This window comes from Sphaerodactylus townsendi, linkage group LG11 (genome assembly GCF_021028975.2).
Source record: "Sphaerodactylus townsendi isolate TG3544 linkage group LG11, MPM_Stown_v2.3, whole genome shotgun sequence".
Classification (NCBI taxonomy): Eukaryota; Metazoa; Chordata; class Lepidosauria; order Squamata; family Sphaerodactylidae; genus Sphaerodactylus; species Sphaerodactylus townsendi.
In genome coordinates, this window is record NC_059435.1 from 40,301,487 (window position 1) to 40,315,311 (window position 13,825).

At 50.3% G+C, this 13,825-nt stretch overlaps 2 protein-coding genes across 2 annotated transcripts; both read left to right on the forward strand.

Annotated features, from left to right (window-relative positions):
• The first annotated feature begins 47 nt into the window (after positions 1 to 47).
• HOXA2 (homeobox A2) lies at positions 48 to 4,493 on the forward strand. The gene is given in 2 exon segments (XM_048511845.1): positions 48 to 2,645; positions 3,337 to 4,493. Coding segments are annotated over 2 exon segments (1,311 nt in total). The 5' UTR covers positions 48 to 2,107; the 3' UTR covers positions 4,110 to 4,493.
• Positions 4,494 to 8,904: 4,411 nt separating this feature from the next.
• Positions 8,905 to 11,879, forward strand: HOXA1 (homeobox A1). Its single transcript, XM_048511848.1, has 2 exons — positions 8,905 to 9,732; positions 10,161 to 11,879. The coding sequence occupies exons 1-2, from the start codon at positions 9,099 to 9,101 to the stop codon at positions 10,514 to 10,516; spliced, it is 990 nt and encodes a 329-aa protein (XP_048367805.1). The 5' UTR covers positions 8,905 to 9,098; the 3' UTR covers positions 10,517 to 11,879.
• The last annotated feature ends 1,946 nt before the right edge of the window (positions 11,880 to 13,825 follow it).

Consider the following 13,825-nt stretch of genomic DNA (forward strand, 5'->3'; position numbering starts at 1 on the left):
GGGGATCTAGCCTTGTCCCTGTTTCAGGGCAATCCAGAAGAGCTGAGGTCCCCATCCTGAATGCTAAAATCCATTTTGGGAAGGAGGAAAAATAAGAAACCTTCTTGTTTACTTGCGTTTCTCTCTCTCTCTCTCTCTCTCTCTTTCCCCCCTTCTTTTCTCAGCCAACGTTTGATGCAGGAAAGAGCAAGAGGCTTGAAATGTGTTCTTAAGGGCCAGAAGCTGTCAAGGCGTTTGGCCGGGAAGATTGATCGCGCGCAGGCTTCAGCCGAGCTTTGTTTGGAGTAAAAGCAAGAAAATTAAACCCCCCTACTCCTCCAACAGCATGTATATTTGTAAGGCATCTTTCCTCCCACACCCCTCCCCAGCTCTTAAAGAAGTATTAAATAACTGCCACCCATCTACATTTTAGGTTACAACTATTGCAAGATCCCAGCCCCTCCCCCACCTCTGATCCGTATTGGGGGGTGTTATTTGCTTAAAACTACCGTGATGGGTGCCCCCCCTTTTTTTGCTCTGTTTCACTCAAGCTAGTGGTGTGACGACCAGTTTATTATTTCAGCCACTTGCCAGTCGTTCTCACGGTTCCTCTCGGCAGTCTAAATAGGCTCAAAGGTAACGGATGCACTTTTGGCTCCATCGGAATACACAAATATCACAATAGAGCGAACCCGTTTTCTCTTCCCAAATAATAGGATGCCCGGCCCCTGCCTGGGAGAAGAGGCAACGTTGTCTGGTTTCCATCGGCTTCTTACGATTCTCCTAACTCCTGGTTCTCCCCCACCCCTTTACCTTTTTTTCTCCCTTGGCACGACTGAAAAGGTATCCTGCCCCAAACCACTGGCAGGTTGACTTAGCAAATGGGGAGTGGGGGTGGGGGAATCGTGTGCCCCTAATAATATGGTCGGAATAGACGGGATTGGAACAAACGGGGTTCTTCTGCTGTCTTTAAAATGCACCGACTTTTAACCTATTTCCCTGCTATCGAAAATACTCGCCCGACCCAGTTTCATCGATCCTGCTTAAGCAAAACGGGTCGGGGGACGCCAACGACACGGTGCACGTTTTCAATGTTGTTTTGTGGTTTCATCTTCCCCCTCCCTGGAACCCACGTTTGCAGTCCCTGCGTGTCATGGGGATCTCTCTCTCTCTCTCTTTGGACTGTCCACCTCTGCCCAGGCAACTGTGGAGAAAGTCGCGACCCACCCGGCTGCGTTCTGTTGCTCTTCCCATAGGAGCACACAAGGCTGGGGAAGAAATTCCTGCGACACAATAGAGGGATGCAGGGACCGGCGTTCAATTGTTCTCGGTACTGTACACCCAGCTGAACCGGGTGGCGGCGGCGGACACAGCCCAGGTTGGGAGCAAGGAAAAGGAGTGGGGGACGACACCCCCCCCCCCGTTTTTTTAAAGGAAGTGGCAATTCCCGAAGGCGGAAAAAAATATTAAAGCCAGTTGCACTGTTTGGCATCACGGACCGGGAGCAACTTCCAAGGTGGCTGAGATGCGGGGGCCAGGGGTGTCAAAACTTTGAAGATTAATGGATTACTTTGTTAATGACTCAAGGCATCCGATGGAGGTGCTTAAATGATTTGTGAGGTGCAAAGCGCTTGCCTGACAGTCCCAAACAATGAGAGAGGAGCGTGCGGGAGCAGAAGGGGCAGGAGAAACCCACCGGACAGACGAGCCCGGCAGCCCTTGCCAGCAGCAGCAGCAACAGCAACAACAGCGGCGGCAGAAGCACACAACAACTACCACAAAGCAACCACCAACTCACACTCGCACCCCGATATCATGCCAGATCAGGAGGCAAGGGGGAGACCGCCAGGCAGATCGCCGCCGCCTCTCCCCCCCTTTAAAAAAGTGTAAATAATGCCTCTCTGGCCCCCAGTGAGGCGTTCCTTCTCGACTTTTTTGGATCAATCAAACAGACAGTGGCTTCTTTTGATTAAAGCCCAAATTGTCATTGGGCAGAGGCAATCATGTGACAGCCAATTCGGTCCAATTTCAACCTTGTCTCCATGAATTCAATAGTTTAATAGTAGCACGGTCCCCATACGGCTGTAATCAGTGAATTAGAAAAAAAACACCCCACCAGCGATCTTCTATGATATTTTTTTCCTTCTCTCTTTCTCTCTCCCTCTTCCTTTCCCTCTCTCGTTTTTTTTCCTCCCCCCCCCTTCCTGGGCCTTGCTCCCCCCTCCCCCTCCCAGAAGCGCTAAATAAGAGGGAACTTTTTCTCCAAGGGGGCTGCGAGTTGAAGGCCATGAATTTCGAATTTGAGCGAGAGATTGGTTTTATCAATAGCCAGCCATCGCTCGCTGAGTGCCTGACATCTTTCCCCCCTGTCGGTGATACATTTCAAAGTTCATCAATCAAGAACTCGACGCTTTCACACTCGACACTGATTCCTCCTCCTTTTGAGCAGACCATCCCCAGCCTGAACCCAGGCAGCCACCCTCGCCACAGCAGCAGCGGCCGCCCCAAGCACAGCCCCAATGGCAGCAGCGGCAGCCCGGTGCCAGCCGGCGCCCTCCAGCCTCCGGAGTACCCCTGGATGAAGGAGAAAAAAGCCTCCAAGAAATCTGCCCTGCCGCCGCCTTCTTCGGCCTCCGCCACTGGACCCGCTTGCCTGAGCCACAAAGGTCAGTTGAAAGACTTTGCTGCGCCTGCAGCCTCCGAGGGGCTTCCCGTCCGTCTCTCCCCACCCCAAACCCCGGTGGTTGCCTTCCTAACTTCAGATATGGAACCGGGTCGCTGGAGGACCAGCCAGAGAGCTCACTGGGGGGGATCCCCAGCCAGAGAAATCAGAAATCGCCCCCCCAGCCCGCCCCCCCAGCAAAGTTTCTTTCCCCTAACTTGCTTAGCGTGGGATGATTTATTTGAGTTGGAGGTGACCTCCTCTTGTCTCGCTGTCCTAGAGTTGGGATATTTGACAGTAATGAAGAGTGATAGATTGCTCTTGCTCAGCTAAGCAGCTGATGCATTAATTATAAATTGTGGTATGGCTAATATCAAAGTTTGCTCGGGTATGGGTAGGCTGGGAGATAGAGGCAAAGCGTCGCCTTGAGCTCAGGAGAAAAGGGGTCCAAGGGACCCGGCGCTCAGGAGTGCAAAACAATGGATTTACTGCATTCATGGGCGGCCATTTTGTTGCAGTTGAGATTTTTATGCTTTCCAGAGAAAAAGAGAGGGTTGCTTGGTCCCCCCCGCCCCCACTCTCTCCTAGCACCCCTTTTTCAAATTGTCTGGAGATTTAAAATCCCCAACTATCAGTTTTCCCTCTCGGGTGCCTCCATGATTTTCCTTGTTGTTTGTTGCTGTCTTTTGACACAGAGTCTCTTGAAATCCCTGATAATGGCAACGGTGGCTCAAGGAGGCTGAGGGACCTGCTGTATTACGAACACTGCAGCCTTTTGGTGAGCTAGTGAATTCCACCTCTGCTGGGGTACCTCTGCAGACCGAGGCGGGTGGAGATAGCCGCCCTGCTGGACCTGACCGAGAGGCAAGTCAAAGTCTGGTTCCAGAACCGAAGGATGAAGCACAAGAGGCAGACCCAGTGCAAGGAGAACCAAAACGTGGATGGGAAATTCAAAGGCTTGGAGGACTCGGAGAAAGCCGAGGAAGAGGAGGAAGAGGAGGAGGAGGAAGAGGAGGAGGAGAAATCCCTCTTCGAGCAAGCCCTCAACAATGTCTCGGGCGCTCTTTTGGAAAGGGAAGGGTACAGCTTTCAGCAGAACGCCCTGGCGCAACAGCAGGCTCCCGCGCTCCACAATGGAGACTCCCAAAGTTTCCCAGTTTCGCCTTTAACGAGCAATGAGAAAAATCTGAAACATTTTCAGCACCAGTCACCCACTGTTCCCAACTGCCTGTCAACAATGGCCCAGAACTGTGAGGCCGGCCTGAACAATGACAGTCCTGAGGCCCTGGAGGTCCCTTCTTTGCAGGACTTCAGCGTTTTCTCCGCAGATTCCTGCCTGCAGCTCTCCGACGCCGTCTCGCCCAGTTTGCCAGGATCCCTCGACAGCCCTGTAGATATTTCAGCTGACAGCTTTGACTTTTTTACAGACACACTCACCACAATTGACTTGCAGCATCTGAATTACTGAGAAAGGACAGACCTTCCTTCGCCAAGGGTTATGCTATCTTTCTTTCCTTTTTTTCCTCTTTTGGAGGGGGGCAGGGAAAAAAAGGGGGGGAATGGTTCGGTTTAGTTTCTTTCCCTTTTCCTGGTCAGTATTTTCTTTTGATTCGTTCCCTTTTTGATATATGATGTGTCGGAGAGCTATTTTGCCGTTTTCCTATGACTATTTTTTTTTAGTTGTGTTCAATTTAACCTAGCCACATTCTAGGTGCTCCTGTGAAAGCAATATATGAGGCCTGAAAGAAAGTGATCCTCTTGAACTCTATCTTCACTTTCTTTTTATTTTTGTATGACATTAGGATGCGTTGTCATAAGTATTTTTGGTAGAATAAATTCTTGTTTGCTACAAGCACTCTTCTTATCTCTCTCTCTCTCTCTCTGCACAAGGCATTCTCGCCCCTCCCCCATTAGTCTAAATTCTGAAATAAAACCAAACAATTCGATCACAAGCTCTGTCCTTTTTCGTTAGAAATATATTTATTACAGGGGGATCACCTGCAAATACTTTATTTCCAAAGTTTTCAACATTCAAACAGAAAAATAAAAATGCCCCCAAAGGCACCACCCCTCAACATTACACATTAGAATATATAATGCAGAAAAAAGCTTAGAAATTATAGCCTGAAATTTATGTGCTTGTGCGGGTTTGTGGATTCTTTGTTTATACTACTGTTTTCTGAGAAGCGCCTCGTGAGCTACAGGCGCTTTCATCTACAGGCTGTGCCGAACAGCCAACAATTTAATGCGCACATGTCTTTTCCCATTATAAAAAGCTTCTATCTATTCCTTTTGCGAACCAAGTCTCTGGAGGGAGGGAAGGTGCCAGGGAAGCAGCGTTTAAAGGCTCCCAAAGATTGCTCAGATGTCCCAAGATCCAGAAAAAAAGGAACCTAAAAGAGAGGAAATCAGAAATAATAATTATTATTAGTAATAGTAGCAGTAGAATGTGTGAAAAATATAGATTGCAGTCACCAGCCTCTTGCAAAAGGGTTAGAGAAGCTGGCGGTTGTAGGAAAGGCGACCCTAAGGGTGCAGAAAGGGAAACTAGGTGAACAAGTGCATATTTCAGGAAACCAGGCAAAGGACCCGGTTGAAGCAACAGCGGGAGATCCCTGCGATCGACTGGGTTTATGTGCATGTACTCTATCGCGATTTCAGACAGTCAGAAGGGTCCAAATGCGGTTTGCTTTGTGTGTTACAACCCGTTTCTGTGCTGCGGGTGTCAGCAGGCAAGGACTTCCCCGCGCCTGTGTGTCTGCACGCGTGATCCTAGGTACAAGAGAGACGAAGGTCGATCCTCCCCCAGAATTTTGCCTGCATCCGTTTCTCTCCTTCCAGCGTGTTTATTTTGATCGCGGTTTGCTTCCCTGTTTTGCAACCCCTCTAAGTGGGGTGGCGCTGAGCCGCGTGGGTGATAGCTGGAAGGATTGGATGCAATTCTTCCTAAACTCATAAATCAAACGCTTTCTGTGGATGAGAATGTCATCAAAGAGATCAATTGCAGGAACACATGCACAAATAAAAACCCTCTTACGTATTTGCTCGGGCTGGGGATCCCCGTCTAAAACCATTAAGTAGAAGGCGGTTAGTCATAATTCATTTTTATTGCTCTGTTAAAACAACAGCTTGGCTGAGCTTCAGGTGCGGCAGGGAATCCCGGGCCTGCTCTCTCTCTCTCTCTCTCTCTCTCTCTCTCTCTCAGCCCCCCGCCCCCCTAAGTTGGACGTAGTTGCAGTGAGGGAGTGCATTTTAGCACTTTTTTCGTTTTAGTGGGGGTGTATTCAGCTAGCAACATTCAGCCACTCCCAGCGCCCTACTACGGTCGATTTCCCCTCGACATTGCTCTCGATTTTTTTTTTAATTTAAGTAGCAAAAACATCTAGCCATTCTTTCTGGGGAGGAACATTTTTGGGATTTTCCTTATGTTCCGTGAGGGTCCAGGGAGGACGGGGGAGGGAGGTTTACTTCACTGGCTTCACCAGGTTCAGAAAAACAAGATGAACCGATACAACAAAGGCGGATGTAGGGTGAAGGGTGGGGGATGGGAAAACGAGAAGCAGGCCTGTTTGGAAAATGCCTGGCGGGGCAGGAGGATTTTGGAGTGTGCTGGTGTTTTTTAAGAGCAGAGTTGGATGGAAACTTCGAGTGTCTCTGAAATGGGAGGCAACATTTCTGTCTCTCCCCTTTCCTTGCCACATCTCATTCTAGACATTCTTCCTATTCTGGAAAGTGGAGGGTTTGTGTTGGCCTGAGAATGCAAAGCATCAGGCAAGAGACAGTATAACAAAAGGGGGCATTTCTTCAGAACAAAGGCAGAGAAATGGAGGAAGGAAAACATTTAAGAAAGGAGCGAAGGCAATGCTGGAAGACAGATTTCTCAGGAAGGAGATAGATAGATAGATAGATAGATAGATAGATAGATAGATAGATAGATAGATAGATAGATAGATAGATAGATAGATAGATAGATAGATAGATAGATAGATAGATAGATAGATAGATAGATAGATAGATAGATAGATAGATAGATAGATAGATAGATAGATAGATAGATAATCTAGGCCCACATTAAACAATCGAGGCAGGGGTATCTCTTAACCATATTTATATGAATATTTTCATAGCCAACACGCAACAATCTTTTCAAACAGTACCTGATAAACATAAAGTCTATATATATATACATAGTTCAGCATTATAAATAGCAGTTTGTCCTAAATCTATTTCGGTGCAGTGGGCTCCATAAATACCAACTGAATTAAGGTCCAAGTAGTGGTGCATTAAAATCAACAGGGATTTGGTCAGTCGTGAGATATTTTGTATTCCTCCATTTGTACCCCTAGGAAAACGTAGATATCCATGGACCAGGAAGCTGACAGGAGTGGACACGACTCAGCCAAAGCTACATTTCTCTAAAGCCCGATATCGATTAGATGAGTTTCATAGCCTGACCTGGTTTCAGGGAGAATTTTTACCCAATCAGTGTGCACAGAATGGCAGCTTTAAGGATTGACTGACTGGATAGTAGTTGTGGATGCTTTGGTAGAAAAAGAGGCCCTAGGGGAGGTTGAAAGTGACTCAGTACCAGCCTGATGCTGACTGGTAGCATTTTAGGAATTAATGAAACCAATACTCCAGCTTAATGGACAATTGTATCGCATAGGCTTCCTTTATCGATCTACTGAGATCAGGCAAAAGAATCCACACGAATCTAATACAGGCGCAATCTTCCAGGGAGATAATAATGCCAAATCAGAACAAGTAGAAATCAGCCTAAGTACCCAGGAAGTACAGACACCTGAAAGTGTGAAAAGTTCAACCACCTCAAGACAAAGTTTACATTGCTTATTCTTGTTTTGTGCCCAGTTCTGTGCAATTTATCTTCTCCTCTAGCGTCTTTTTCAGTGCAGATTTAAACACCTATCCGATCACCATGTTCTCTGCGGGCTTTCCTAATCAGTAGATCCTGATGTTCCAATTCTAAGCCCAATGCGATCTGATGCGATCGTCCGGGGCGTAGGGGGTGAGAACCGAGGTTTATATCCTGGGACAAAAGATACCGGGGGAGTGACGAGAGACTAGAGAGAGCCACCCCCGGGGCCTCCCTCAATCCTCCGCCCTCTCCCAACCCAGCAGCTGGGAACGAGAACGGCACCCCAATGACCAAGCAGAGCGCTGAGGACCTCTCGCCCCTCTGTTCAGTCTCCGCCCCCTAGCCACTGGGCATGGTACCGTCCAGCGTGGGCCGCTTGAAGAACATCCCCTTAGATCTCCTGTTTTTAAGCGCTGTGGATCTGGGAGTGGGGAAAGGGAGGGGGCTGAGGAGAGGGCCCTGGAAAAAGCAAAAGGTTGCAGGCGAGGGAGGGGGAGGGAAAGCGAGGGGGGACCTACAGGCGCTCTGCACAGGCGCTCTGCGAGCTTAGCCAACGGGCTGGGCTGGGGAGACCTTCGGCCAGCTTCCTTGGCAACCTTTGTTGCGGCTGGCTCTCCCGGCCACCTTGGAGTCCCGTTCCCAAGCGCCGGGCAGGGCTGCCCCTCTCTAGCCCCAGCTAGGCTCCGGCGTCCCTCGCATCCCCTTCTCGCCATCCCAGGGCATGTTTGCCTGCCAACCCGCCCGCCCACCGGCCGCTCCAACAATGGCGTTGCCGCCCTGCAAAGCGCCTCATTGCCATGCAAATCGCCGCGAGAGGCTGGCCCAAGCGCCTTTAACTCTTGCCTGTTCGCCAGCGCGCCGCAGGGTTCCGAGCCTCGGTCACTGCCCCCCTCGCTGCCCCCAAACCCTCTTGTCACCCACCCACCAGCCCGGGATCCGAACCAGCTGCCGGGGGGGGGGGGGAGCCAGCCGAAGCACCCCGGGATTTTTGCCGGCCCTGCTCCGCAGCTGCAGCTGGTGCGCCCTGGCCCCGGAGAGCGCAGCAGCAGCCCCCCAGCAGCCGGGGCTGGCGGCCAAGTCTGCGGGCTTACCTGCTCGGCAGGGACGCTGGGCGCCGCGCATCCGTGCAGGAGCAGCCCCCTCCGGCGGCAGCTCCGTGCCTGCCTGCCTGCCTGCCTGCCGCTGGGGCGGGTGGCGGTGCTGGATGGAGGCTGAGCGCCTGGGCGCGCAATGCCTCTCTGGCCGGGCTCTGAACGCATTGACTGGGGACCGGGGAGGGGAGGGGAGAGGGAGGGAGGGAGGGAGGGAGGGAGGGAGGTGGCGGCGGTGGCTGCTGCGCGTCACCTTGATGGAGGAGCGCTCGGAATTTAAATGCCACCGTCAGGGTGATCCATCACCAGGCAGGAACAGGGCAACTTTGGCAGGAGGCGCCGCCATTGGCTGCCGACCTCACGTGGCCGCCGCCTCACTGTACATTCATATCATTTTTCTTCTGGCCCCCATGGAGGAAGTGGGAAAGTTGGCACGGTCACCCAGGACTCCGAAGAGCCGGTCAATCGGTGACAGATAGGCACGGCCGGGATGAACTCCTTCCTCGATTATCCGCCCATCCTCAGCGGCGACTCCGCCACTTGCTCGTCCCGCGCCTCCTACCACCACCACCACCACCCCGACCATGGGATTACAACCACTTTCCAGTCGTGCGCTGTCAGTGCCAACAGCTGCGGCGGGGACGACCGCTTCCTCGTGGGCAGGGGGGTCCAGATTAGCCCCCACCCCCACCACCCCCACCACCAGACTGGTGCTTACCAGCATCACCCCAGTCTGGGGATGTCCTACTCACACCCCAGCTGTGGGCCCAGCTACGGTGCGCAGAACTTCGGCGCGGGGGGCTACGGCCATTACCCTCTCGGGCAAGAGGCGGAGATTAATGGGGGCTACCCCCAGTGCGCTTCGGCCCTCTACTCTGGAAACGTCTCCTCTCCCATGGTTCAGCACCCTCCCGGTTATTCTGGGGGCGCCGTGAGCTCTGCTCAGTACCTGCCCCACTCTTACGGGGACGAGCAACAGAGCTTATCCCTCACGAATTACAGCCACCCCTTGTCTCCTCTTCATTCAAGCCACCAGGAGACCTGTGGCTCGCCTTCTTCGGAGACCTCCCCTCCAGCTCAGACCTTTGACTGGATGAAAGTGAAAAGGAATCCGCCAAAAACAGGTTAGTCACCACCTTCCTGACTTCGAAAAGTTGTTCCTCTCCCTTTCTTGTAGGGAGTTGAGTTGCCCAGATTTTAGCAGAAGCGATTTGCTCGGGATCCTGAATACTAACTAAACATGTCATGGTGTCATTTGGGAGAAGTTTTTCTAATTATTTGAATGCTGGTCCTAGTGTTACTTTGACTGGTACATTCCCCATTCCTGGTACTTTCCAGTTCCCCATTCCTAGTCCTAGTTACCGGTGCTGCGCATTTTGTTTTTAAAGAAATGGATTTTATTTGGTTCCGAGTAAACCCGTGTTCGATTAGTCATGAGGGTCTTCCTTGCAAGGCAAGAGGCTGCTCTCGACGGCTGTACCTGCGCGCACCTCCCTATCGATTAATGATGAATAAATCATTGCTGCTGCTTAATGACTTTGCGTGTTTGCAGGCAAAGCCGGCGAGTATGGCTACATCGGCCAGCCGAACACCGTCCGGACCAACTTCACCACCAAGCAGCTGACGGAACTGGAGAAAGAGTTCCACTTCAACAAGTACCTGACCCGGGCCCGCAGGGTGGAGATCGCGGCTTCCCTGCAGCTGAACGAGACCCAGGTCAAGATCTGGTTCCAAAACCGCAGGATGAAGCAGAAGAAGAGGGAGAAGGAGGGCCTGCTGCCCATCTCCCCCGCCACCCCCACCGGAAGCGAGGAAAAAACGGAGGAGTCCTCTGAAAAGTCCAGTTCGTCCCCCAGTACCCCCTCACCAGCTTCCTCTACCTCAGACACTCTGAGTACCTCGAATTAAACGCTGCTGCTCAGTCCCCTGTCGTGGCCTTGCAGGCACAACAACACAACCCCAGGCACTGTTGGTTTCCAGGGACTTCACACTCCAAAGCATTAGTCACCTCTAGGTGTATCTGGAAGCAAATCCCCTTGATTTCAATGGGATTTACTTCTAAATTAGGAAACTCAGTCCAGCCCTAGCTCAGCTAGCCAGGCCTCAGTCCTAAACCATGGGATGCGGGGGATGCAGGACAACCGTTTGCACCTAGGAAGGCAGTTGCTTTCCATGGGGCCTATTCCCAGGTGGAGGGCTATTTCATTTATACCCCATTTATTTTGTTGGAGTTTAGCACCTGCTAACTTCAGATGGACTGTGCCCAGTGAGTTTAGGATTTTAGCCTTAATAGGTTCTAGTTATCATACTGAGGTTGTCCTGTGTTCAGTATTCCTCTTCGTCCCCAAGCCCTGTGGACAAGGGGGTGGTGGTGGTGGTGGTGGTGGTTTTCATTTCTAGGCCATTTGTGGGAACAATCAAACGAACGCGATAGACTGGAATAAAGTTGCCATGGAAGAAAACTTTGAAGGAAGCGAACATGGAAAAACTACCCCCCAAAATCCCATGGCAGATGCACTACTGAAAGCGTTTACACGAGTTCTATCATTGTTTAATTTAAAGTCTCCTTTTCCTTGTGTGTATGAGTTTGTTGGGTGTAAATACTTTCGTCCAAGAGATTTATCTTTTTACGGATTTTTCTAGAAATGTTTAGATAGATTATGAGCTTAAACAGGGTAGATGCATTCTCACTTGCTCCGATTTTATAGCGGGAAAAAGTGAGGATGTCAGGAACCAAAAGTGTTCAACTTAATCAGATACCTCAAAAGAAAAAAAAATCACTGTTGTTTCTTTGAAGGAGCTTTAAAAAAGAAAGCCCAAATTGCACTAGGTTTTTTCTAAGCCTTGCTTGATGTCTGCTTTCCCCCCTTTCCCTCCCAGATCTGTGCTGGTTTATTCTTGCCCTATTGTTATTATAATTATTATTATTTTTAAATTAAAGACCACACCTCCTGCCTTTGTTCTCTTTCACCTTTCCTGAAACGACGTCTTTTCGGGCCAGTTCCTGAATCTGATCAATGGCCAAACGAATGTATATTCCCCTCCTCCCGTGATTCGTGTGTGGAAGTTTGCATGATGCACAAAGCTTTGATGTACTAAGTTAACACTGAGTTCTATCAGTTGTCATTTGTGATGGAGTACCTCTCTGTTTTTTTCTGTACAATCATTCACGGTTCTGAGATTCTGTGGTGGAGGGGGAAAGAGGCTGGAATCCAGAGCAAAGTTTTACGGGTCCTACAAATCTCTGTAATAAATATATTAATATGTCAGGTTTTTATGTGTTTCTGTATGTTTGGGGCAGAGGGAAAGGGTTGCGCTTGGGTCTGCCTCCTGCCCTACTCTGCCCACCTCAAATTATCAGGAAGAAGCAGGAAAACTGAGAGTTGGCAAAGCAGGAAAGTTAATCAGGAGAAGGAAAGGTCCTTGTTTATCCTCCGCTGTTAGCGAAGGAGGGCGAAAGACCCAGAACTATTTTGGAATCCCCCTTGCGGGAACTTCCCGGGTCAAGTGCTAACCTTTTCACCCCGCACTGAATATTGACCTATGTGTAAACAGAGTCCTCTTCAAAAGCCGAAGCTGTCTTCAGCCAGTCTTTCCTCACATCGCAAACCACCAGTGAAGAGAGTCACATTTCAGTATCCTTGGGTGTAAGATGTCCCAGGTGCCCAGCGTCACTCGGTCCCTTCCAAATTGTCAGTGGCATCTTCAAGGGACGAAACATCATAAAAGTTGAGGGGGGGGGGGAGAGGGAGAGATTCTTGTTTGCACAACCCTGATTCCCGTTCCCAGGTGTGCGCCCGACCTGTTCTTTCAACCCAAACAGACTTCTTCCTGATTTGGAAAGCAAGTTCAGACAAGCGCCTTTCAGGAACCTCCTAATAGATTTGTAATGAAATGCAGGCGCAGAGGATCGGTCCCCCTCTTCTCCTCCCGCCCAAACATTCTGGCAGGACTGCACAGGCATGTTCTAGCCATGGGACGTCATGCAAACGCAGAGATTATCGGAGCTGGCTCAAACCACTCCGTTTTAAAGGCTCCCAGAAATATCTACAGGACAGGTTGCTGTGAGTTTTCCGGGCTGTGTGACCGTGGTCTGGTAGATCTTGTTCCTGCATCTGTGGCTGGCATCTTCCGAGAGAAATATGTTACACAACACAACACACTTCTCTCTGTGATACACCTGTGAAGATGCCAGCCACAGATGCAGGCGAAACGTTAGGAACAAGATCCACCAGACCACGGCCACACAGCCCGGAAAACCCCCCACAACCAGTTGAGTCCGGCAGTGAAGGCCTTCGACAATACATCTGCAGGACAAGCTCGGGCACTGGCGCCTCGGCCACATCAAGAGAGGCAGACCAGGCCTGGGCGACCGGGCAGAGCAGACTCCAAAGGGCTCCCGGGGCTGCCTCGCAACTTCAAAGCGGGAGGTCTCCTCCTCTCCTCGAGCTTTCTTCCCACCTTCCCTCCCCCTTCCGGCTCCATCTTACATTTTTACCTTTTGTTGAGGAGGGGAAGACCACAGAGACCAACAGATGGCCTCCCGCCAGGGACTTTCAAGTCAGCCAAGGGGCATCTGCATGCCAGTGGGGCTGATCGGAATCTCTGAGAGCATTTGCCTTAGCCAAACACATCTGACCGCTCTAGGCCCTTTCCCCCTCCCGGGGCTTGGATTGATCGTGGAACTGAAAGGGGAACTCACAAAAGAGAAAGCAAATACACACCAGGGTAAATCCCGGGGCCTTTGGCCACCTGATTCTGGAAGACCGACCAGAAGAGCCTTGTTCCTGAAGTCACACTTCCAAAGAAGTTACCTGGGAGGAAATAGCTCACTCCGAAGTGGTGGCGCTGGTCCTAAAAGGAAGCTTCCATTAATACTTCTCTTATTGAATTGAAACCTTTAATGGCATTTATATATATTCCCCGGGATTTTATATATATATGTGTGTTTCTGTATGTTTGGGTATGTATGTTTGGGAAACACTGTATGTTCTGTATGTTTGGGAAACACATATATATGTGTTTCTGTATATATATAGGGCTTGAACTACTTCTCTTATTAAGGAAATGAACACGAGGACTCGCGCACATGGGTTCACACAAAAAAAACCCACTGGGGATTACTTCCCAACAACCACGCATTAGATTGCAAGCGGGGTCCCGTTTTTATTTTTTTTAACTAGGGATATAGGTCTTTACGCCCTTACACAGCAATGC